This window comes from Salvia miltiorrhiza, chromosome 3, assembly GCF_028751815.1.
Source record: "Salvia miltiorrhiza cultivar Shanhuang (shh) chromosome 3, IMPLAD_Smil_shh, whole genome shotgun sequence".
Taxonomy (NCBI): domain Eukaryota; kingdom Viridiplantae; phylum Streptophyta; class Magnoliopsida; order Lamiales; family Lamiaceae; genus Salvia; species Salvia miltiorrhiza.
This window is the reverse complement of record NC_080389.1, coordinates 47,346,296-47,373,732: the sequence shown is the minus strand read 5'-3', so window position 1 is coordinate 47,373,732 and position 27,437 is coordinate 47,346,296. Positions and strand designations below refer to the sequence as shown.

Below are 27,437 nucleotides of genomic sequence, written 5' to 3'. Positions count from 1 at the left end.
TTGAAATGAAGAATGCTGGGAGAAACATTGAAGCAAATAGGTACAAACAACTTCCACATTGAGCTTTACCCTCAATCTACATATTTCCAGCCATAAATGGCCTATTATGATTCGGTCCAGTTTCGGAGAATAAACAAAAGTTGAAGCTTGTTAATAAATCATATAAATATAATGTAAAATGCACCAAAATCTCTCTAGAGAAATCAGCCTCACTAGTGAACAATTTCAATGCAAAAAACCAGTATCATTGCAGCATTAGCCCACAAAAGCAAAAGAATCAGGATAATAACACAGATAAATCAATTTACGATTATATTCACACAGCATCAATCGTTATCATCAGGCATTTTTACAGTGACGGGTGCTTGAGAATGAAATTACACTTCTCAAAAAAAAAAAAAAAGGTTAAATTCAAATCCTACAATGGCCTACATACACTATGTTTACACTTTGTCAAAATTTGGGAGCAGTTGAACTTGATTCGGATATATGCAGGTGTAGTAGCCTAGAGGTTACACGACGTCACCCCTCCAGGCAGCCATAGAATAGAATAGATGCATGCATATCTACAATTGAATGAAAAAGCATGCTGTTTTTCTTCCTTGGCCAGAGCAATGTCAAAACTTTTGTAATCCCACAGTACTTGATCACAAGGGGTATTCTTACAGCAAGTCGCATTGTCAAAATAAATCCAACCTAACAGAGAGATAAGAGAATAAGTGAAAAGGAGAACACGAAGACAAAATAAAACAAGTTGTCAATCAATAATACCAGTTTGAAGCAGCTGTCTCAGAAAACTTATCTCGGTCTCCAGAAATGACCTAAATCCACGAAGACAATTATTAAGGTAAGAACGTAGTGTTCAAGTCGAAAATATATGCTAACCACAAATTTGCACAAAGTGGCAATTTTTATTATGCAGCACTGAAAACAACCATATATACATCACAAATTCACAATAAGGCAACAATCAGGGTTCTAAATATATATACCAACTGGCATATGATTGGAATTAATCAATTTTCTAAAAACTTTGGTAAAATTAGATTAACTTGTACGCCATATGGGGATAGATTCCATACCTCTATTTGCCACAGGAAAAGGACCTTCAGAAGATGGCATGTAATTAAAATGCCTGTGGTTCATGGGTCGCGGAGGGAAATTCCATCTATTGTTGGGAAATGGTGGCTCACAAGGAGGACCACTGTATGACATGGGTGAACGATCATCTGGGTAGCATGGACCTGAGAGAGAAGAAAGGCTGTGATTGACAATATCTAAACAATAAGGAACGACAAAGACACTAGAGCACAAGCAAGGAAAGACAGAATTACCAGAGATTGACGGAAATGGAGGTCTCCACGACTCCCCAATATTGTCATGTGGTACAAATTTATTCCTGCCACGAACCTTATAGAAGTTCCCATTTTCTGCGCCGCGTGTATGGAATCTATTGGAATGTGAAGATGGTGGAGCATTCCTCCGTGATTGTATCCTTTGTTCGTGCACATATGAAAATTGATTAGAAGGAGCAGGATGAGGAGGTCGCAAATGAAAACCCTTGTTGAGAGAATCAGTTTGCTGGCTGCTATTAGAAGCACGTCCAGATACATGGGAGGTAGGTCGATCGCTGTAAGAACAAGCACTATTAGAATCGGGCATCTGTCTATGCCTCTGGCCTTCAAAATCTTCATTTTCACGAACATGATGGTGCACAGCATCAGTAGCCGCTGGCTTGATTCTTGCAAAAACACTCTTGTTGGATCTGTTGGCCAGAAAATGACTCTTGCACTCCTGGCAGATGCACAAATATCAATAAATAACTATTTACCCAACGAAGTAGCAGCAATTGTAGTTAAGCTAAGATAGAAAGAAACCTGACGACTAGAGTAAGGCTTTGACTCTGGACCATTTGGAACAGAATTACATACTCCATTGGAAAAGGCAGATCCTGCAGGTGTATGAAGTGAAGGTGCATGTGGTGGTGGAGGTAAGGTAGAACTTGATGAAGTAGTAGATGTAAGTGCCCCTTCCTTAGGTTGTTGAGGGGTAAATGGCACTCCATAATGGTTGTTGGGTTGATGATTTGGCACTGTCTGATCTGCTCCAGCAATATTACTGGTGGAAGCAATTTCTCCTTCGCAACATGGAGCCACATCCTCCATTTCAAGCTCAGCATCGACATCTTCCAAGATGTGGCTGCACTTTTCAACTGCTGGAACTGGAGTCTTTTCTCCATCATGACTTTCAACATTATGCTCTGGAGTAACAGCCTCATAGCCCTCTCCATCAGAATCACTACCACCAACAACATCCCTAAGCATAGGAGGCATACAGAAACCACGAAGCTGAATGCTTGAATTGCTAAAGAAAAAGATGAAGCAGATTAGTAGTAGTATGGAACTTCTCATCATCTTTAAGGACAACAGTTAATTTAGAACAAAGATTAAACCTTCACTTTATTAGTCATACTGCAAAATATGTCACATGTGCTATGTATATATTTCATTAGGTAGTATATGATGAATAAACGATTATGGTTCATAACTTTTCCTCTATAACAAGTTATAATAGTGGAATGGTATCTTATCATATTCAGTAGAGAACATAATTTTCACTTGAATGAAATGAATTGGGAGGATTGAGATAATAAACAATATGGGATTAATCATAACTCCAAAAACTAATTCAAGGGACACATGGTATGTCAATTCATATTCGCTAGTGCAAGTGATACCTTTAACATTCCTGGGTGTCAATAATTCAACACATCAAAGGACATTTTATGTTCTATACTTGAAATAACCATTAAGTAGTGCCAACCTTTTTTCATCTTTACCATGAAATTAATGAGCACTAATTCTTTATGCTTCATTTTTGTTGAACAAATCATAAAATGTGTCATCATTAATTTCAATCTGCGCTAATTATATTATATTGATTATTGTTTTACATATAGACATTATATTCATGTACAACAAACAATATCATTATATTGTGGTATAAAAGTTAATCACAATGAAATATGTCTTCAGGTTTAAGAATAAAATCACTAGAGGAAAATGGAACTTGAAACTTGAAAACCAAGTGTTAGTACCTTAATAAGGTATGTTATTGGTTTGATCGTGGCTTTAGACATAATAAAATCAGATCAAAATGGAACTATAAGAGACACCTAAAACTATTACTCATAAAATGTAAACAAATCAAGGACTTGACAACGTATTAAAATATGTTCTTAGATTTAGTGCTGGCCAAAGAAATGATTTAGAGCAAAATGGAAGTTTAGAAGACACCTGAAGTGTTAAAATTCATAAAATGTTAAAAAGATACAAAAAGGACTTTGTAATGTAAAATGAAGGCTAAAATACTAGGTGGAAGAACTTTCAACATCTCAAAGATAGACTATAGAGGGTACTGTAATCAATCATCATTAAATGTAAGTGTGGCAAGAATCCAAAAAAAGTGACATAAAACCACTTTAATAAGTTATAAATATAGACTATACATACTGCAACCAAACCAAATTACCTGCCATATTCGTCCACTAGCATACCCTCCATTTCTCTTATAGGATCATCAAAAGCCCTTTCATTTCTCTGGGGTTGTTGAGAGCCAACAATAGAATATGAACCGGTACCACAAAGGACATCAAGCTCACGAATGTGGTGGCGGATTATTGGTTCAGGAAAGATCTTTCGCTCCTGCCACACTCTCAAAACCTACCCATCAACAGAGTAAAGGAAGTATTACAGCCATATTTTTCTTAAGGAATACATGAGCAGAAGAAGTTCAAAGAGCTGCACAGTTGGGAATTAGTCCACTAACTTTCAAACATTGTCGATGATTTTCACGAGAACTACCACCACGAGGAGCAGCAGCTAACAATAATCGGGGTAAAAGTGCCTGGATCGCAGAGGGATAAACACCACCATCACCTGAAGAGCAATATGATTCAGCATACATATCTTGCATGCAATCAAATGCATACACTATGCCATGATGAGGTACATAGAAGGTTACACAATTAGCAAATCGTACTGTAAAGATAAAACTAAAATAACTTACCCTTTATGCCTCGGGAGCACTGAGTAATAGAATCAACAAGGAAAAACAAGTCAACTTTTTTGTGCAAACTTGACTGACTTTCCAAATTTCGGGCAAGTATTTCCACCACCTAGATCACAAAAAGTAAAAGCAATTACAAATTGTCACTGTGGTGCACTCTAACATCTAACAGCATTAATCTCCAAGTAAACCACTTCATAAAAAATCAGCTAGAGCGTTTTGTTAAATAAGGTCATGTAGCAGAAAACTAGGATGGAGAATTCCTACAACATAAGGTGAGGGATCTCATTAGTCAACATGTCGAGATCAAGAAGTGACAAATCAGAAACTACAGCCAAAAGAGACTCAAATGCATAATGAGAATTTTTCGTTTAATACTATTTTCTCCTAGAAAATCAAATGCCAGACTTCGTTTGATAACTTCTTTGAGCAGGGGAAAGCAGATATTGAACAAATATCACATTTCTCTACTTCCTCCCTAAGAAAGAAAGGAAGCAAGAAAGATGCATTATTTAAGATCTAGGAAGCACCGGTACGAATACGAAATACGATACGAGACGAGAACGAAAATACGTCAATATCCCAAAAATCACAATACGAATACGTTAAAAATACGTTTTAATTTTTATAATAATTTTATAAATAATATTAATATATATATCATAGAAACTAATTCATAACCAAATATAAAAAATAACTACTTAATTCTTAAAACTTAGAAGTAAATAAATAAATAATAAAATTAAACCCACCCCTTACCTACACCAATCGGCCACCCAAGTAAATAAATAACATAATTAGACCCACCCCAATATACCCACCGCCTACCATCAATATTAGAGTGTTAAATATTTAGAATTTAACCCATCGATTAACCCCCAATCTTCCACGATACGCACCCCCAATATAAACCCAATTCACACTCCAATTCATGAACTGCTCCAGAACAGCGGCGGCGGCAGTCGCGACGGCGGAGAATGGGCTGGGATTTCACACTCCAATTCATGAACTGCTCCAGAACAGCGGCGGCGGCAGTCTCGGCAGCAGTCGCGACGGCGGAGAATGGGCTGGGATTTGCGCCGCTTGCATATATGTAGGGTTTAGGTGATGAGAAATTCAGAGAACTAATTCGCGTCAGTAGGCTTGGTCTTCTTTTTTTTCTTTTTTAAATTGGGTCAAACGTATTTTCTAGTCAACAGGCGTATTAAAAACGTATTTCTCAAACCCTAAAAACAAAAATACGAAAAAAAACGAAAAAGACGTATTAAATACGTATTTACACGTATTCGTATTTTTTTCGTTTTAATACTCGGACGCTACCCTCAGAAACGTACCGGTGCTTCATAGTTTAAGATAAACATAAGGGTGCCCAGAATGAAATAAGCTCAATAAAGGAGAATACCAAAGTAACCAAACAAGCATTTCAACAAACCAATAATTGAATCAGAGCATAAGGATAATGAAAGTGTCTACCACAGAATGTACAAGTCTTATATCATGAATGTGGTTGTTCACAGACAAGTAAAAGGCTCAAGGGCGCTGAAATGAAGGCAAATTATTCAAACTAAATGAGGTCTTGGCAAAATTTGGGGCTACAAAATGATCTGCACTATAAGAAAAATCTACCTTAGTTGCAAAACCAAGTTTCGCACAGTCAATTGCTATCCGTGTAGCTCGGCCTATGCTCTCTTTGGTTCTCGTCAAAGATCTAATGATTGCTTGAAAGGATGACAAAGATTCATCTTTGCTGGTACATTTTCCAGAAAGTTTAGCCTTTTCTTGATGCAACTGGACATCTGTACTGGAAGAGCTATTATGTTCATTATTACTGTCTAATGAAGCTAAGTTGCATATGGAAGAACTTGGAGGCGATGCTTTTGCACCATATGCCCCGTCAGTCAATGATGAGGTAGACTGAGTGATTGAAACAGTTCTATCTTCTATGTGGCCATAAGATATAGAAGCAGAATGAAGTATAGAATGACGATGACCGCTATTCAGAACCTTTGCAGGAGTATTGCCCGAGAGCAATGGTGAACATGCTTCTTCCACAAACTCAGTCCTGAAAATACAAATATGAAATGTCAAACATTATAAAGCAAGTTAAATCAAGTAAACAAAAAACCATAGACAGGTATATTAAAAGTTTACCGCTTACTGTCGTGGTTATTCTCAGGTAATAGGAGATGCTTCGTCTTATTTGTTTCATCACCGCCACCATCTGCACTGTCAAGCTGGACACGGGTGTCATCATTAGGTGAACAACCACCAATTCCCTCCACACAGTCAGAATCTGAGTTCATCTGCGAAATATCAGGATCAGATTTCTCAGCAACTTCTTTCAAGTCTGAGCATACAGTCTTGCAGTGATTGGCAGAAGATATTGTCGTACCGGCTGCAATGCAGTTCAAATTAGTGGACTGCTCACTAACATTAAGAGAATCTTGTTTTACATGATGCTCAGCATCAGTTTCTGCAGGAGCATCATTTAACATGGACAACTTTAGACGTTTATTATCAGCACCTTCAACTGATCCTCTGCAAAATACAGGATCCGAGCTCTCAATACCATGAGTTTTAACACAATTCAATACAGTTTCTGTATCATTTTTTGGAGTTTCCGCATCTGACATCATACAGAACGCAGAAGCATTCACTAGAGAGTCACCATTTCTCAGGCTCTTAGTTGATTCCGATTCCAATTCAACCTTAGCTCTCTTTTCCATTGACAGCTCAGGGCTTTCCAAAAAGGAAGGACAATACCCATTGCTTTGAATATTTGGAGCTGCTGAGCAATCTGAAGCTCGTTCACAATCGCCAGCCACATTAGCAGACATAGCTTCCAAGGCACGATGAAGGCGCTTAGATGGAGGTAAAGCAGCTTCCCCATCCACATAATTCTTTCCAGTTTCATAAAGAATAGGCTTCACAACCCTTGCATGTAATGGAGATGAAAAAGTTGGACCTTCTCTAACAGATCCTGTGTCAGCACGATCTACCTGGAGACTCAGAGGTTCAGAGGACTCAGTAACAAGACCCCGAGGAGCTTCAGATATTTTTTCTTCTTTAAGTACTAAAGTGACTTCTTCCTCTGCTGTTGGCAATGGCATCCCCATACGAACTCTGGCTCTCTTTACTAGGGGCAAGTGTTGATCACCATCATCCTTAGCATACTTTTGGGCTGCTTTCTCACTAAAAGTGGGGGAAACACATGCATTTTTCAGTATTCCTGAGTCTGAAGCTACTACATCAGGTTTAGCTGCCTCAACTGTATCATTATTGTGTCTTTTTCTATTAGGTTTCCTTTTTTTCTTGAAGACAATATTGTTACTTTGAAAGTCAAGCCTATTGCTCAACTCAGTCTCCCCCTCATTATTTTCAGTCAAGGGCTGCTCCAATCCCACTGGCTTACAACTAGAGTCACCAGTGCTGCCATCATTGGTGGAATAGTTCATAGTCATAATTCCAGAATCACTCTCTTCATTGCTATCACTTGATACAAAAGCAAGTGAGTCAACATCCTCCCCAACAGAATCATCAGTCGACTTCACAATCCTCTTACTTCTTCTCAAAGATCTATCATCTGATACATTTGCACCTGCCCGTCTAGAGCTCCTAGTGTTGCTGGTAGAAGGCATCAGGGTACTTTGGGGTCTACTAGCATCTACCCTTGATGAACTTCTCAACACTCGGGTAGATTTCCTCCTCCTCAAGCCACTTTTTTTAGGTCTACCAACATCAGATTGGTCTCTTACCAAATAAGTTGCAGATGTAGGTGTTTCTGGAGACACCATTTTAGAAGGTATCTCGTTCAATTGCATCTCCTCATCATGCAAAGCATCTTCAGCAGCTGCAGCTAAAGCAGCCTCAGTTAATGAATTTAGATCATTAGTGGTCCCAGTAGAAAGCTGTTTAACTGTAACTACTACACCATCATCTTTCACACATTCAGTCAAAGATCCATCTATGTTCTCATTGGCTATATCAGCTCCATCGGTACCATTAGCCTTAGTGCCTTGGTCTTGTTTCTTCAATTTCTCAAAGCAATCTATTATCTCATTCACTGCACGGACAAAATCAGCGCCTTTTCCATGGCGTCTTCCTAATAGAGACACCTTCTTCTCTTCCGTGAATTCTTCTACATCAGCAGGATTACAGAAAGCACTGTACAAGACCCGTTTTAGAAAAAAGGGTCATAAACAGTAACACAGGCCGTGATAATGTTTTACCCAGGATATCCACTATCTACATGAACTTCCAATGTAGCATTAAACACACAAATAAAAGTATAATTCCATTTCAATGCAGCTATTCAAATCTTTTTGAAATTTGATTTTAATAAGAATTACCTTAAGAAGTTAAGCAAATGTGTAAAGATCCACACTTAAGAAGACGAAAACTCATGATAATAAATCTATCGTGCTTGTTTACATGTTCTGTTCTCAAATTGATAGATACATACATATATAGGATGCATACATGCATACACAAAGATATATAAAGTGCAACTCCAAAAACATAAGCTTTGGCACCAATTACATAAAAGCAAAGGAATTTATAAAGATGTACTATGGGAACTTGATAACAAGGAATCCAAAGAAAGAAGCTCATTGGGTTATTCTATTAAATATAGTTTTATCTGAATAGGAATTTCATAAATTAATGAAAAGGGAAACTGAAGCACACAGGAAAAGTTTAGTAATTTTAAAGCAATATAACCTGAGCAAGCAAAGAACTCACATTTGTTCAGTCCCAAAAAAATGTACTACTACTTTCTTCCAGTCAGCAGTGTAACCCCACTTTTCTGGCTCACTCACCTGCCATGGAAAATTGTTGTTAAAAATTTCAACAGCTACCCTGAAGAAAGTAAAGAAAAATTTCACCAGAAACTGTGTATAAGCCATGAATCCTCAGATCAAGAAATCGAACTATCAAGGAAAAATTATTTGTGTAGAATTGAATTGGTAAAGTATGTGGACCCCAAATATATGGCAAATCATGTCTGATTTCCATCCAAAACATGCTTCATAAAACAATAGGATCATAATCTACTACTAAAAAAAATACCCAATATAGTACAGCACAAAAGCCACCTATACTATTACTAGCTTTTTGTGCGCCTATACTATTATTAGCTAATAACACAAAGTTGGTGCAAATGAGTTTGGTAAGTTCATTAAGTGAAGTTATACGCAAAGAAGTTATATGCAAAGATGTATAAAGGTTACACGTGCAAAGATGTATAACGGTTACACGATTCACATGCTTAGGTTTGTAAACCTTCATGGATTCCAAGAACGCACAAAACTCCGAAATCCGAATCATACATATAGGATAGAAAATTATGATCTAACTGATTAGTGACATTCCTTTCTCCGAATTTGAAAGAAGAACTCTATAAGATATATGAATCATGGCATGGTAAAATCATGGGGGTGATATTCATTTCTCATCCCAGTTCATCTCTACTCCTCTCCATTATTAGATACGTCAAATCCATATATGCTTCTATAATTCTTCTTTAATGGGGCCTAAAGGCAAAATTGCAGAACAAGTGTACGATGTAACAATTTTGTCGAACCCAACAAACTGTTCTCACCATTCCCTCAACCCTAACCATCATTTTGCTCCCTTTGCCCAGTAATTGATTCTGAGAGCCATGTGCCCTATAACGAAAATCCAACTCGTTATTCCTCAAAAATATAAAGCATATGATCTTCTACAAGGGCATCTCTTGTTTTTCCTGTGACATTTTTGGAGGTTAAATATTTGCCTAATGCAAAAGGAGAGAGAGGAATACTCCCATGGTAATAGTGGGCATGTTGAACAAAAGAAACAGCACAAGCAACAAATATAATAAAAAGATACAATAAGGAAAACACTTTCTTCTATATCTTAGTTAAATTTGTTTGATCAATTTCAAAAAAATGTCACCATGATGCATAAATACAACTTTAAATAGGAAAAACAAACAAACGCCATATGAAAGCTCTGATATATAACCAAGTCATGTATGATAAACTTTCCAGACTACTCACTAAAATAACATCCCAATATGTCTTGGGCGGTATGGTCCGACAAGTTCACGCCAAAAAGATGATCCTACCGGAAGTCAACAACCAGGGAGCTACTTACTTGCAAGACGAATAGTAGACTAGATAAACAGTAGCAAGTTCCTAAGAAGGGAAGAACTCACGGTAATGTAATCCAATCTCCACAGATTCCTTAAAAAACAACTTGCAAATTCGTTTCCCAAGTTCTTTAGAGATTATGCTATCTTACCAAAATAAACATCAAGTACGCCTGCAAACCTACTTCAAGAGGGCAAGAAAACATATTCCAAGCCAAAATTACAATTACCACATCAGATCAATGGATACCACATAAACAACGCACAAAATCCCAGAACAGACAAAACTAGCAAGCATTAGAGCCTCACTAAACACCCCCCCCCCCCAAAAAAAAAAGGATAAGCATTCCGCGCAGGAAATTAAAGACATACCGTCGCGGGCCACGCCGGAAATCCTTTGACTTTAGCAAGCACAAGATCGCCTACTTTCCATTTCCGCCGGGCGGCGGCTGTTGCCGCAGCCTTATTGGCACCTTTTCTCCGGCTCGGCGCCATCAAACTACTACACCAACTACTTATCCCCAGACATTGAAAGATCAAATCAAGCAACAGCAGAAAACCCTAGTATCCTACTCTAATTTTTGCATGTACCCCAATTATTATCCAAAAAGAAAATTGAGTGTAAAAAAACTCCCTCATTCAGATATAATTGAGCACACTGAGCTCAATGGAGTAGACAGAGAAACCCTAAATCCTCGTCACAGAGCGTAGGGTAGGGTGGGGTTGGGGAGTAAGAGAATGGTTTAGCCTTGTTGGGTGAGTGTTTTGTGGAAGGAAAGCTGTGAGAATTTGGTAAAACAGATATGAATGTGTTGGTTTGTTTTAAGGAAGGGGTTGGCGCTAACGTGCACTGCTGTACAGATTACGTTATCGTTCACGTACGGGATTTTCGCAGGCCGCTTATAGAGCCCAAATTGATTTATGACAGGGCCTATTTTGGGCCCATTACTATTTTTTTTTTTTTTTGTCTGAATGAATTCCAAACTTGCGAGTTGCGGCATTGCCTTCAACCACATAGGACATGTTTGGTATGATGAAGAGAGCATTTTTTTTCCATCCCCGAGGGGACACCAAGCAATGCGAAGTCCTGTTTACGAACAATGAGGTTCAGGGTTCAAACCCCACTACTCCCCCTCTTCCAAAAGTAAAAAAAAATAAGAGATAGCATTTTTATTTTATTTTTGAAAATTTGCTCTAAATAGACAAATCGATTTGAATAGATCGATAAGAAAAATGTTATGGCAAAAAGAGATTAGGTCAAATGGCCTATATTGAAAATAATTCGAGCTTGATAGAATAGCCCGAAAATCAAATGAGTTGATCCGATTAATAAAAAATTCTCTTATTTTTTGTTGTTAGATTTCATTACTTTATTTTTTATTTTGATAATAAAGCTTTAATTCTTATGGAATATGTTTTTGTTTTCAAAAAACTCTTACATGAAAACGAAAGAAATATAATCATTGTTAATCTTACTCGAGAAGATTACCAATCGAATTAGATTTAAACGGGCTACAAACAAAAAACACAATATGCGAGCAATTACATGGTGCAGTTCACGAATGAACCTACGTCCACGGGATCAACCGAAAGTATATTATTAGATCAAGACAAAAAATGCAAAAGTACAGATTTAGGCAATAACACACACGCACAACCATGCTTTCCCAGTAGCTCTCAATCTTCTTCTTCCTATTGCTCTAAGCTTGTTCACTCTCTCATACAAACCCAATGAATGAAAATGAACAACAACAATTGAAAAGTGGAACCGCTAATCTACATATACCCCTCACATTTCAGCTCAACTTAATCCCCACCATAGATGCACAACAGGAGCATATTAGACGAGCATGCATGCTCTGCATGCATAACAAACTCTAAAGACTTAATTGCAAATAAGCCATTCGATGAAGTCGCCTTTTCAGTTAACACCTGGGCTGAAATCGTGTTTATGAAGCCTTTTCTTTGTGGGGAATTATGTGTGTGGAGAATTTGGGGGTTATTGCACTAGTGTGATGTTGAAGCCATTTTGGGTTGCAGCAGCCCTAAAATCTGAATCACTATCATTTATATGAGGCCTTGCATTGTTATGTTGTATGTAGATTTTATTGCTTACCCCATATGGCTATTTGGACTTAATTGCATATATAATCTGAATTTAAGTTATATATGGCAACCTTGCATTGAATGGAGTAGGTAGAAAGTTGATAAGTTTGGAAAGAAATCGAGTTATGAACATGAAGAAATTGTAAAGATTTGTAGTTGCTTCATATCTGTCAAGTGTGACTTTAAACCTGCGAGATTATTAAAAAAATATGAATTTAACATATCATTCATGGTCTTGTATAGTCTTGTATACCTGGGCCTTAGATAAGGTTCGTATATCTTATTTGAGTTGTCCTTATAAAAAAAATATCCCTAATTCCGTCCTCATCAAAAGCATAATCAAATACACTTGTATTTATTTGGAAAAAAATTCAACATTTACTTCTCATTGCATTAGAAATAAAATAGGAATAAAGCATTAAATAAAGATATCTACTATAAGGCAACCTTTAATTCCAGACAAACCAACTTGTGATTACATTTCATACATATATATGTTGCATTCCATACCTTATTGATTAAGCACACTTTAAAAACTTCTTTTGTGGTATATCAATAGTCTTTGTCTAGTGTGCTTGCAACTTTATTTTTAGTGTTTCTCTTTATTGGAACTTCCTTTGTGGATGGATTTTTTTTCAATTTTTTAATCAAACAAAATATCTTCATTATCTACATATAAATGTCTACACACGACACATATAAACGTAATTTTTGAAATGAGTTTTTTTACTTTTATCTATCCTATGTGGCTCAGCCTCTCTTGATGCTAAGTAAAATATGTGTGACCTCTTAGTGATATAAACTATTTCTCATCAATATGCATTGTGTTGTGCATATTCGTAAATTTGATTTTATCAAGTATCTTATCTAATTCTAAGGCTCCTGAGGAGAATCTCAATCTTAACAGCTTGTTTGGAGCTGTTAAATCAGGCTTTATGGCTAAAGTATGAGCTTTGACCAGCCTGCATGCACCCGTCTCTCAATTGTACTCTTACTTAAAAGTATGGTTCGGATCAGATCAATTTTGAAGTAATTTTTTGGTTTGGATTGGTTGATTTTTTAAAAAAAAAAATTGGATGATTTGGTTTTAGGAGATTGGATCGAACCGACCGATTGCTCACCCCTAACTCCTCCTAGAAAGTTCTTTCGTGGACGAAGGGAGTAAAATATTTTTAAGTTTTCATAACTTATTGATTTATGAAGAAATATTAATATGCATCTAATTAAATATAAGTTCGTGATAAAATATTTAATATGGTATAAAAATTATCAAAAATGAATTTAAAATGAATAAGTTATGAAAACTTAAAAATATTTTATTTTCTCTATCTTCGTTAAATTTTTAAAAAAATTAATAACTATAATTATCATTGCATTTTATACAAAGTTGAATATTACCTTTTTAAATTCAAAGTTTTATGGAGTAATTGATGTGGATTATTTTATTTTATCTTTAAAACATATTTGAATTTATTTATATTTTAATTCTATTTAATATTTATACTTACTTATTTAAACATATCGTTTAATTTCGATATTCGGCATGCATCTCACGGATGTCCATACTAATACACTAAAAACACTAAATATAAGCTCCTCAAATTATGTGCCCAAAAGAAATGCCTCAAGATAATTGGGACAAAGAAGTAATTATTTTTGTAAAATTTTCGGCCTGATGGACTAGCCCGAAAATTGAAGGTTTAGGGTTAGGGCCGATATTGTTTGACCCGCTTGAGAATTATGATGGGATGAATGTGGAATAAAATGATATTCCTATCTTCATTAGTTCATTAAATTCTTACTTGATATATTTTTCTTTGGAATTATTATTCACAGTAGATTAGTGTAACACCCCGTATTTTGAGAAACTAATTGTGCCCTAGCTCGTTTTAAATTGAGTTTAAATAGTAGCTAGAGGAATTATGCACGTGGGCGAATAATTGAGATAAGAATTATTTTGAGAGTTTAATAGGAGGCGATATTATTTTTTCGCGGGCCTTATAAATCCTATTATTTGAGAGACATATTTTCGCCCTATATTTGATTGAAATGTCTATGTGATATTAATATTTTACGAGGTAGAATATTCACATATGATTTATTGATGCATTGTTATTATGATATTAGTAATATCATAATTGAGAGAAATTCTCCTCACTCCCCTCGATCTCTCTTCTCCTCACTCCTCTCGATCTCTCTTCTCCTATCACTCTCTCTCGGTCTCTACTTCTCCCTCACACTCTTCTCTTTCTCTTCCTTAAATGAGACTCACCTGCACCATTAACCATTCCCCTAAAAAGGCTAACCTATCTAGCCAACACAATCCTCATTTTTAAGCTCACACATGCACATGCACGAGCTTCTCTCCCTCCCCCTTGCTCGATCTCTCTCTTATCATTTTCCTGCACCATTAAGAGGATGACATCCTCACCATTTATTATCTTAGTTACTGCAAGATATGCATTAATGAAGCAAATCACACCATCACATCACCTCATCAAAGCAAGCTCTCCTCTTCTCTTTCTCCCCCTTTATTTTCGGCAGCCTCCACTCCTCACTCCACCACACTTCTCTCCTTATTTCACCATTTTTGGAAAGAGTTAAGGAAACCAAAAGTGTTCTACCTTCACACTAAAGTCATCGAGTGTGCTCCAAGCTTCAAGCACAAGCTCCAAGCATACTACGCATCATCTTCTACTCCACCTCCATTGATCTTGTTGGTAGCAACCTCAATCCTCCTCTTATGTTACGTATATATATTTTTATGATGTATACGCATGTATATTGAAGCATATTGAAGCATGATAGTCCCCTCTCTACGCTTATGATTTTCGAAAATGTTGGTGAAAGAAAGCATATGAACTCCTTCAAACTTTCCACTACTCCTCATATACTCATACACCTCTACATGTTAGACGCATGAGAAGGGAAGCTATATTCTTGAAAACCCTTGAGAGGGTTATATGTTATGATAATTGAAGCATGATGAGTTATTAGTGAGAAAATGCATGAGCATGATGGTGAAATTGTAGATCTATGATTATATGTGTAAATGTTGTTGTTTCAACCATTTTGAGAAAACTTCTTACGTTCTGGACTGATGAGTCGACGAGGTTTCCCTTGTCCAAAAATCTTAAACATTTTACAGTGTGTATATATATGTGTCTTGTAAGCTCTGGTAAAATTTCAAGTCATTTGGACTTCGTTTACTACTTTTTAAAAATGTAAAACTTTTACTGCACATTTTCGCCGGAAATCTAGAAAGACAGTCCCTTGAGTCACACTTTTCAGTGACTTCCAAAATTATTCAGCCTCCCAAATTTTTATGGTAGAAAGATACATGTGTTATACAGATGCATGTCAAATTTCAGACCATTTGGACAACGTTTACTATTTTTTCAAAAATCCTAGCTTCCAGTCGTGCAAAACTGCCGAATCTGGTCGACTGTGGGAAAACACCCATATCTCTTAAACCACTTGGATTTTTTCACTCTACTTTTTTTAAAATAAAACTAGACTCAGAAAGGTTTTCAACGGTGTAAGTCTCGAATCCAGGAGATTTCTGAGTCAAAACAGTTTATTCTTTAAAGTTGAGGCAAAGCAGAATGGTAAACTGGAAGAGTCCGAAAATTTCTACTTTGAAATTGTTTTGAGGATTTCAAAGTTTTGGTGGATAAATACACCATGTTATGGCATGAAAATGCTACTAGAAAATTTTATATATTTTCCAAAGCTTACATGAATATTTGAGTATTTATTTACAAGGAAAATATTTCAGTTCATAGAGTGACTTTTAAGTCACTTGAGTATTGAGATAATTCATATATATATATATTATATGGATTAATTGAGTAATTTGAAGCATGAATGACTATGTGATTTATATGATGCTATTTACCTCGGATTGAGAGTCTTTTAATTGGATAAGATATCCAATTAAATTGGGAGGTCCAATTGGGTAAATAGTGGAGAAGTTATAAGATGAGATTAAGCATTGATGCAAGTATAAGTATTAGATATTAGTTAGATTAATTTCTAACTAGAGTTTATTTTGTCACATGGCAATCTAAACCACGTGCGCCACCAAAGGTTCGAGTGACGGCCGGCGTTAGTACGACTCTGAACGTTACGTCTTCGACCCCTGAGACAGGTGGGCTTTATTCTAACTCTATTATGGCTAGCTACCATGATAATGAGTTCAAATGCAAAATCTTATGAAAATGAAGCATGTTGAAGCATTATTGATGAATCTTATGAAAATGAAGCATGTTGAAGCATTATTGATGAGTATTATGAAAATTGTCATCTTGCCATATTTATTATTGATAAGAATGAGATGGTATGTTGCCTCTATGAAAGACATGATTATGATCATGATGCAAGATATCGGCCTTTAACTGATTTATATGACAGTAAAGGTTTTGTGCGCAGAGGTGATCGTGAACCGTCTCTAGTCGGCCGGTCACGGTGATTTGAAGGAGGCCTCCTTCTCTTCACCTAGTATATATATGTTATATGAGTTCTCATAGTTGACACATACCGAGAATATATAATGTCTGCAGACTAATGATATTATTATGATGATGCAAATGAGTTTATGATGATGCAAATGAGTTTATGACAGAAAAACATGAACATGTATTTCAAATCTCATAAAATCCTGTTGATGCATTGAAAATGGCAAGATTCACTACTAGAAAAATGCACATAGATGACACTAAATAGATGACGCTTTTCTCTAAAAAGTGTCATCTATGAGCGCGTTTTTAGTTTAGATGACGCTTTGTAAAAAAAGCGTCATATATGAAGTGTCAAGATTGAAATAGATGACGCTTGTACAAGAAGCTTCATGCATAAGTGTCATGTATACATAACATAGATGACGCTGTATAAAAGCGTCATCTATGTGCTTGTTTCTGAATTAATATAGATGACGTTTTATGAAAAGTGTCATCTATGTGCATGTTTTTTAGTTAAAATAGATGACACTTTATGAACAACGTCATCTATGATAGTGTTCTTCAAAAATTTATTTTAATTTCTTTTTAATTTTATTTTTATATTTTATTTTTTTAACATTTAATCCTTTATCTACAACACCATTAATTAATTATTATTGATATTAATATTAAAATTTTATATAGTTTTTTTAAAGTAGTGTTTCTAATAATTTTATTATTATTGATTAAACTATTTAAATTTTGATATAGTCAATTTTTATTATTGAAATTATGATGAAATATTTTTATAAAATTAAAAGAATAAAATATGTGTATATTAGCTACAAAAGGAAAGAAAAAATTATTATTGATATTAATATTTAAAATTTTATATAGTTATTTTTAAGTAGTGTTTCTAATAATTTTATTATTATTGATTAAACTATTTAAATTTTGATATAGTCAATTTTTATTATAGAAATTATGATGAAATATTTTTTATAAAATTAAAAGAATAAAATATGTGTATAGCTACAAAAGGAAATAATATAGAAATTATAATGAAATACTTTTATAAAATTAAAAGAATAAAATATGTGTATAGCTACAAACAAGAGGAAATAAAAAGAAATAAAAAGCTTCTAAAAGAAATAAACAAGAGCAAAACCCTTCGTCCTCAGCCAAATACCCTTCGTCCTCAGCAAAAACCGCCGCCGCATATCAATCTCTGCCGCATTGTGACCGCCGCCGCATCCTCCTCCATTGTGACCACCGCCGCGTTTCAATCTCCGACTGTCTCCATCTCGGCAATTGAATCTCCGCCGCATTTGAATCTCCGCCTCCAACAGCGCGATTTCGACCACCGCCGCACCTCCGACGACGCGATTTCAGCCGCCGCCTTTTGACGACGACTCTGGAGCAACATTCACGGCCGGAGCTTCTCTCATTCTGCTGCCTCCGACACACTACTGCTCAGCTACCACAACAAACCACCCGATAAGTTTCTGCTCACTTCCACCTTCTCAATCAATCTCCACCGTTCGTTTCCCTTCCTCAAACGCAATTCTGGCTTCTTCGACCGTTGCTGCGCTACCAATTCTCCGTCAGAACCGCCTTCAGAGGATCAGCTGCCTCCATCTTCAGGTACTCATCATTTTTACTTTGTGGTTTCGAAATTTAGTCTCTCTCGCACACCGCCATAGTTGTATACTGAACAAAGAAGACTAATTGTACTCCTCTATTCCAGATCCTCTATTCCAGATATCTCAGCTGAAATTGGAGACATTGCTACTCTAGAAAGTTTTTTAATATCAATTATTTGCTATTATCTGAAATGTAGGATTTTGGAAGATAATCTACTTGAAGGAAATCTACCAGAAAACCTTGAAAGTTTGAGTAATTTGAGGCTGTAAGTTAGTCAATCATAATTTTGCATCTTCTATTATGTTATTTATTCAAGCATCCATTAGTTATCTAGTACATTGTGGTGATAAACATTTTCAAATTGCTTCTCTTAATGAATATGATATTTAGGTTTAGTAATATGACTGCAAACACTGTTTTGCATCACATGAACTTTAAGAACTTTAGACTAGTGATCAATTTCTTTTAACTTCACATCTTTGGATACTGGATAGACTTAAGTTGTCTGGTTCTATTCTAAAAGTAGTTTGGTGTTTCCTTTTGCTGTTCTTGGAATCGGAATGACTACTTTGTGTAGTTTTCAACTTGTTGACATATTATCTCTACTAAAATGATTGAATTAGTGTATATGTGAGATCGAATAATAGAATTTTCTCAGTGGTGGTTAAGTTGCAAGGAATTTCTACCTTTACGGATATTTATACTTTTGATGGAAAACACATGTTGCAATGTATCAAGTGAATTTCATCCCATCTTTTGGGCTAAGCATGATTCAGTATGACACTTGTATATTATATTCAGCGTAGCAAAACGGAAGAGGAATGTTTTGGTCAACTGACTAAATTATGTTAGTGCTTTGCATTGTTTATTTTCGATATAAAAGCAGAGCATGGTTGTATTTTGTCACCTCCAATTTGATTTTAAGTTCATACTTGGCTTCCTAGCTGTTGGATTATGTAGATCATGGAGGTCTTGTCCATACATTTTGAGTAGGAAAGAGAAACAGTGTGATGTTGGCTATCTTATCTACACACCTTTACATTGTGTTTAGTTTCACAAATCCTATAAAAGATGCATTTGTTATCTCCAATGCATATCTACTGATGTTGTGGTTGAGGACTATCAAACTAGCATTCTGCAAAATGTTATTTGACTGTCATTCTCACTTGAGGCTTGTACTTGCAGGCACCTTCTGAACTAAGGCATGTGTTTAGGGAAGGAATTCAGAGAGTCGGGACCGAAGGAGCTAAAGTTTTGAGAATGCTTAGTGAAAAAGTCGAAAAGATGGAAAAATTGAATCCAGAAGACCCTCTTGCAGATGTTCATGATGCTGCAGAGAATTTGCAGATGATGATTGACCAGAAATCTTATCTTTTAGTGAATGCAGATAGTTGGGAGAGCGACAGACGGCCTGAGAATCTTGATCTGGAAAAGATTCGTGAGCTCAAAGAGAACGAAAACAAGCCATTCTTGATCAAGTCTCTCAGCTCAATCAATCAGCAATCGACTCACACACTGCGAAACTACGATGCAGTTAACGCAAACAGGAGCATCAATTTCTCCCGCTCCGAACTGGGTTCTGGAGAGGATGTCCTCAAAGAGCAGACCATGTGGCCTTCGCGCCTCTCTCATCGGTGATGCCATCCTCAACGAGCGTGAAGTCCGGACATATGAAAGCGCAAGTGTGTTGTCTCTAGCAACTTTTACTACTTTGTTGATCGAGTTCGTTGCCAGGCTTCAGAACCTGATTCACTCGTTCGAGGAACTCAGCGAGAAGGCCAAGTTCCGGGAGCCGTTTGAGACGATGGAAACACAAACCAGCACCGGTTTCTGCTCCAAAGTGCTCAAATGCTTATGCTGCAAAGACTAATGCAGTCTCTAGAATCACAGGTAAATGGTTATCACTTGTATTACCCAGTAAAACAATTTTGTGAAATATGGCCACAACACAGCTTTGGGGTGAATATTATGCCCCATATAAATCAAGCGGTTTGCTGTCTTTAGAATTGCACTGGGAAGCAGGTATTTGAAGTAAGCTCCCAGAAAGTTATAGAAAATGTAATTCTTCACCATTTCTTCACCAACTTTTTATTGAATCAAGCAATGAGAATGGTGTCTGTTAATTCAAGGGCTTCACATTTAAGCTTTCTGCAACATACGATGTTTTGTGATCTACGTAGCATTAGTTCAAAACTGCGAATGAATTGACTCCTCACCCAAATAGTAGCAGCAAAAACGGAACAACCTACTCCTCACCCCTTTCTCACAAATGAGTTTTTTCTGACTGATGCAGGTCGCGAAAGTTGTTGAAGACTGCATGCATAACTATCTAATGTACGAGCACCTACTGCAAGTTAGCCTTGTTCATCCTGAGAAAGTCCATCCAAGATTGTGAGTACATCCTTAACCTATCAACAATCCAGCTTCTTAGAGTGAAATCTATCAAATCTAAATTGTACACATTGAGTTGGAACTCAATTGATCCTTATAATTTGAGATTTGATCTATATTAAATTATTAAATGTGGTCTGATCTTATGTTGATTTAACATATTAAATCTATATAATCTACTGTCAAAATGACAACCAACAGAATGATACCGTGTTACTGTGCATATGACTTAGTCGTAGCTCCGTTGATCTAACATTTATATAAGCAATTTTGAAAAATTATCCCATATGCTGTTTTTGAAAATGAGTGTTTGGGAATTTGGAATAATTTATTCTTAAGAGAAGCATACATTAGTTATCTAACATTCAAGCATCCATTAGTTATCTAGTACATCTGTTATGCCAATATTATTAATTCCCTACCAAATGTCACCCCAATTGCCTTCTATGCTTTTATAGTCTTTGTTTTATTCTTTTTCGTATTCACCTGTTTTGATGTTTTGTATAATCTTTTGTAAATGAAAGGATAAATTGTCTCTAAATCATTCCCTTATTTATTTATAAAATTGATATTTTACCGACTCATTAAACTGCTTTATGGTTAAAATAATGCATTCGAAATGAATATATTACCTAAGTGCTTCTTGTTATGTGTATTACATAATATGATATTCAAGATTTCTGTTTTTCATTCTTCACTTGGACCTTTGTGCCTTTATTGTAAGAAGTTTATTGTTGATTGAATCGAAATCAAGGTTAATTTTTTAGAAAAGTGTTGCTTGGACAGGTGCAGGGGAAAAGGAGTAAATGCTTTATAGCTTCTTGTAGTAATACCTTGTGTGATCCATGAGGTTTGTCAAATAATCCATAAAATTTATATCTCTCTATTGTAATATCTAAATAATGTATATAACTCTTTAAACTACTTTGCTTTGTAGATTGACAAGTGAAAGGACAATATTGGTTATGAAGACCTCTGTTAGTTTTGGATATGATGTTCCAACGGCTACTATTTTGAACTTTTTTTGTTTGTATTAGTTTAGGATGGATTTAAACATTAATCCAAACTTGTAGGATATTGTATTATATAGTATGGATGTAAGATTGTTAATGTTGGATAATTAATTATGGATATGTTATTGAGGATTTAAATTATGTGTTAAATGTTACAATTTACTGTATTTCAAAATTTAAAACAGGAAATTCAAAAAAAAATTATATTTCAAAAATAATAGATGACGGTGAAAAACTGTCATCTAAAACATAAAAACGTCATCTATTTATATCTTACATTACGCTTATTCAATGTCATCTATTGTATGGATACATGACGGTTAAAATGCGTCATGTATAGTTGTTATAGATGACACTTATAAAGCGTCATCTATTAAAACAACAAGCGTCATGTATTTATCATAATTATGACACTTTTGTCATTTGTACGTTCATAGATGACGCTTCTTAAGTGTCATCTATACTGTAAAAGCATCATCTATGAGCGCATAGATGACGCTTCTTAAGTGTCATCTTATTGAGAGGGTATAGATGACATGTCTATTCTTGACACTTGTGGATGTACATAGATGACGCTTTTTAGTCGTCATCTATGAGCATTTTTCTAGTAGTGGATTGACATATAGCTCTAAGAGCAACATTTCAATTATTTCCGGCATGAGTTCACTGAGTGCTTTTTGGTACTCAGCCCTGCATGTATTTCTAAATGTGCAGGTCTGGCTTGGCGCGAGGATGGGTGAAGGCTGTTGGAATTGTCAGTTGGCTGTGTCTTTCCTATACCTCATATTTATCTTTATATGCTTTGACTCTATAAGAATTTGAACTCTCTGCTATATGTCTTCATACATATAGTAACGCATATCGCTGCATAACTCTGATGAAACTTTATTTAATTTGCTTATGCCTGTAATATCCCATAAGGGAAATACTTCTTAAACCCTTGCTAAGTTTCAACTGCTTATTATGTTTCACCCAAGCGAGTAATTATTTTGGGTCTTAAAACCTTTCTTGAAAATGAGTAAATTGCAATTGCTTCCGCTAATACAAGATGTATTTTTATTTATTTCACTATTTCTTTTATTAGTCGTACGATACTTGGTATACGCTATCACTGGCTATATCGGGCTGCGACAATTAGACATAGTCATTCATTCCTCAACTCATGGAAACAATCATTCTATTGCTTCCTCCATTCCATTCACACTTCTATGTCATTACCCCCTCATTCTATTTCATTATACCAAACATGTCTATAATGTATTGGATAAAAATATAAGGTGATTTTATTCATAACTCCCATTTTATAGAGTAATTCTTAATGCAGACAATATTTAGAAGGAATTCTTAATGATACAATTTATATTAACAACATTAATAGAAGGAAACAGCCTAATACATAGCAATGAAATAGGAGTTTCCTAAAATTCATATTTTTGACTAAAAATAAATGGCAATGATCATGCAATCAATCACTCTGTAATTATGTTATTTGAATCATTAGATTAATTTATTGAATGAAAATAACTTTACATTATTTTTTGCATAGATTTATGAAAGAAACAATATACCCACATGACCATTTTGAAGAATGAAACACAATATTTGGTCACTAATTGAAAAAACACATAATCCGATCATTTTTTCATGTTTTTGGATAGTTTTGCCCTTAATTAGGGCGAACCGGATCCGAGTTTGCACGCGGGTTAGGCACATATGGCATTACTAGTGCCATATGTGCCAACCGAAAAAAAAAATCTAAGTAAATTGGTACACATGACACTATTAGTGCCATTAGTTCCATCTACTGGCTGATACACTATGTCTTGTCTTATATAGATGAGTACATTTATATGACCATTTTGAACATTTTTCTGTAGGGATTAGATTCCCTATTTAGGGTTTAGATTATCCATTTAGGGTTTAAATTCTCCATTTAGGGGTCTGCACAAATGGTACTTATGGCCATATTAGTGTCATTAGTGCCATATACTCTCTCTTATGGTCTTTAGTATCATTCGTGCATGGCACTATTGACACTAATAATGCCAAAAGTACCAATTTACTTGATTTTTTTTTTCGGTTGACACATATGGCACTAATATGTGCCTAACCTACGCGCAAACCCGAATTCGACCCGAATCCGGTCCGCCCTAATTAAGGGCAAAATAGTCTTAACACGTAATAAATGGTCAGATTTTGTTACTTTTCAATTAGTGGCCAAATATTGTCTTTCCTTCTTCAAAATGGCTATTGTAAAAACGCTTTCTTTATGAAATATATAATACAAATATAACACAATAAATATATATAGATCAAATGGTAAAAAAATGCTTGATTGTTCACAGACTAAGAGATTGATAACCCAACCGCTGGCTTGCGGATTCCACCTCATCATTTTTTCCAGACAATCTACAATTACTTTCAGATCTCGTTTTTTCAATTAGCTCCCTCAGCTATACGCAGAGCAGTTGTTTGGCATGTGGTCCTTTTCCAGGGAAGGTGTGCCGAACACCGCTCTTCTGTTTACTCAAACCCAAGCTCTGAAGTGTGTGAATTGCTTCTACTCATTTTCCTCTAAACTCACCTTTACCATTAAGTTCCTTGTGGATCCTCCATCTGTTGATAAGGAATTTAAGGAGAAATTCTTTCTTTTGATGTCGCATAATAAACCCTGAGAAGAATTCAACCTATCCCAAACCTCCTGGCATACCGAGAGAACTCCAATCCGCAAATTATACCTTATACAATATAACATATCGCGGTCAAATATATTAAATCGTATCACATATTGTCAAGCAAATAAGTCGTGAGAATTAAAATAATACACAATATGACTACGAACAATGGATTTGCTATTTCTAGAGAGCCACCTTAAATTTTGGATATACTTCCGGTTTCTGTTGAAAATTTTGAGATATTTCATAAGAATTTAATAATAAAAAACAAAAGAGATATATTCGAAAAGGAACATAGGATTGAATTTCTAAATTTGTGTTAGTTGGAACAACATCACAGTCATTATAGTTTACAATAGAATATCGACAATAATAAGTGTTGAAAAAAATTTATGTTTTCATTAATGTCAAAATCCAACGAAGTGAATGTTGATGATAGCCAAAATCAATTGAAGGATCAGGAAATTCCCAGCTGAAATGCAGTATATTGAAAACTAAGTCTAAAAAGAAATGACTTAGAGAAATTATATGAAGAAGTTTAAGACAACTAAAACCACAGCTGAAGATCAAACTGCAAAAGAAAATCAACATATGATCCAGTTGAAGGAGAACCAAACTGATGAAGAAATCTCAGTTTGAAGGATCAACAGACGGCCAATTAAGCTGGTCACCAACACAAAGACTTTACTAAACTAAAATGCGAATTGATGAAAACATCAATATACTCAAACTGACTGACTGAAGGATTCAAAGCTACTGCTGCTAGGATTACTTCGCGTCGATTGCCTCAACTTTATTTCGGACCGGCCACTCTTTCAAACCACATCGAGTTGGGTGCTCTCAATGCCAACAATATTTCAAAACAAAGTTGTTTTGCTTTTGTGGGTTGGCACAAATAATTTTGTATACTTTTATGAACAATATTATATATTCTAATTTGTATTTGTCAATACACTATTTTCTAGTCCTTTACGAAGGAAATCACATCATTTTGAATTGAATTCATTGTTTGAATTTCTTTTTTAAGGTTGACTCAATTCAAAATGTTGGGATTTACTCCATAAGGAAATAGAAATGATGTATCTACAAATATAAAATTAGTGTACCTCCCGCGCGATGCGCGGCGATTGTGATTTTAGACTCACTTAAGTTATTCGTATGCTTTATAATTATTAATATAAATTAATAAATTTAAATTTGATACAAAATTTATTATTTGCAAAGTGATGTAATCTTTTAATATAACCAATATAATTTATATAAAAATATAACATGTTTCCATATATATATATATATATATATATATATATGTTAATTATATAGGGAGTTGCTATAATTATTCAAATAAGATTTATAATATAAAATAAGTTGACTTTGAATTCACGATGTAACATTACAAATTAAAAAAAAAAATTGCAACCTATGAGATTCTAACCTTGGACCAAAAACTCATTTAGCAAAAATTATGATTCACGAAAGATCTCGACAAAGATGAAAATAGTTGATATTAAACATATTGATCTCTGACAAAAAAATTAGTGAAATCTAGATGATTTTTAAATATTAATAATCAAAAGATATATCAATTTATTTTAATATCCATCAAAATGATTGTGATGGTTTTTATTAAAAAGCTCGCCTTAAACGTAAAAATGTTTAATTTAAAACCCAACAATAACGCTAAAGAAATTTAATGGTTAATCAGAAGGATTAGTTGCAAAATAAATTATGAATCGAGTGAGCTTTATTTTCAACTCATGTATTTATATAATTATTTGGCAATTTCTCTCTCAATTTTAAATATTTCCTAATAAATACCAATTTTTTGAAATATATACAACTGGGGCTTTTCAACACAAAATTGAAATAAGAGTTTGGGAAACTAATTAAAAATAATTAATATCCAATTAGTTGGATGAGATTATTGAATTATCATTTCATAATAATTACATATTGTCCAATTAATAAATTTTAATACTATAGAATTAAAAGAAAGTAGAAAATTATTAAAGTTTAAAAATACAATTTATAGTTTCAAATAGAACAACCGCTTTATTATGTAATTAAAAGAAAACTAAATAGATACAATAAACATGCAAAATTTTCAGCAGTTTTAAAGAAATTAAATAGAGTAACCTTTTGGCAGTTTAATTTAATAGTGGATATTTTTTTCCAATTCCAATTATATCCTTGCAATTGAACTTATTTACATTTACTTTGCTTTTTATATATATAAAGATATTATTCACAAAAAAAAAGTGATATGTGTATCATCTGATAAAACAAAATATATTGGCTCTGAAACTGTCAGTATTGAAAACAATCAACTGATCTGATTTAAAAGAATGACTAATCCAAAATGTTGTTGTGACAATCAACCTCAAGCAATTTTAACGGCGGTGCACGGGACGCACAACCCTCGATATAACTTACTTATATATATATAGAGAAAGGTTAAACAGAGAATGATAAGTATTTAGAGAATAGAGAATTAATCTCGTGCATCCAATCTTTCTAATCTCACGGTTGTAATATTTTCGGTATTTATCATTTAATAATGGATGAAAAGGTTATAATAGTAATAGACTTATTTATTGTAACCGATTTTCCTCATCTAAAGATACTCATGATCCAAGTATATTTGGTAAGACCGTGTATCTTTTCGTATTTTCTTTTAATAGCCATTTAATTCCTTAATCACGTTTGGTTGACCAGAATTTTTTTTCCTTGGCTATAAATCAATATTTTTTTCATTTATTTGCAATATATTCTTTCATTAAAATATAATATTATTTATTACTCATAACCCATAAACATTATTGAAACCGACATTTTTTGTTCAGCCAAATTATTAAATTAATTCGTTGTTTTTTATATGAACATTTTAATAATTATATCGAACAACTTGTACTGATTTGTCGAACTTAATTTGCTGAATTAGGAAATCTTTTCATAATCTGTATAATATTAT

The 27,437-nt window shown here is 34.7% G+C and overlaps 1 protein-coding gene across 4 annotated transcripts; it reads right to left on the bottom strand.

The window, feature by feature from the left end:
* Window positions 1-286: 286 nt before the first annotated feature.
* On the bottom strand, window positions 287-10,995 carry LOC131016192 (protein HUA2-LIKE 3-like). 4 transcript variants are annotated; one of them, XM_057944823.1, is made up of 13 exons: window positions 10,571-10,711; window positions 9,668-9,734; window positions 8,809-8,885; window positions 6,220-8,232; window positions 5,695-6,130; window positions 4,069-4,177; window positions 3,829-3,938; window positions 3,532-3,722; window positions 1,878-2,364; window positions 1,335-1,794; window positions 1,083-1,244; window positions 772-821; window positions 287-696 (listed from the first exon to the last, which is right to left on the bottom strand). In XM_057944823.1, the coding sequence occupies exons 2-12, from the start codon at window positions 9,689-9,691 to the stop codon at window positions 799-801; spliced, it is 4,092 nt and encodes a 1,363-aa protein (XP_057800806.1). In that variant the 5' UTR covers window positions 9,692-9,734; window positions 10,571-10,711; the 3' UTR covers window positions 287-696; window positions 772-798. The 4 variants fall into 4 exon arrangements, with proteins under 4 accessions (XP_057800806.1, XP_057800805.1, XP_057800803.1 ...); XM_057944822.1 differs by having other exon boundaries at window positions 9,668-9,811; window positions 10,571-10,710; XM_057944820.1 differs by lacking the exon at window positions 9,668-9,734 and having other exon boundaries at window positions 10,571-10,995.
* Between the last annotated feature and the right edge of the window lie 16,442 nt (window positions 10,996-27,437).

Bases quoted from the DNA above. Each gene is read 5' to 3' on its own strand.
- LOC131016192 (XM_057944820.1), bottom strand. From the start codon at position 10,693: ATGGCGCCGAGCCGGAGAAAAGGTGCCAATAAGGCTGCGGCAACAGCC. The intron at 2,365-3,531 runs GTAATTTGGTTT...CTTTTTCTTTAG, and splicing joins CTAGTGGACGAATATGGCAG to CAATTCAAGCATTCAGCTTC. The intron at 1,245-1,334 runs GTAATTCTGTCT...CTTCTCTCTCAG, and splicing joins TCCATTTCCGTCAATCTCTG to GTCCATGCTACCCAGATGAT.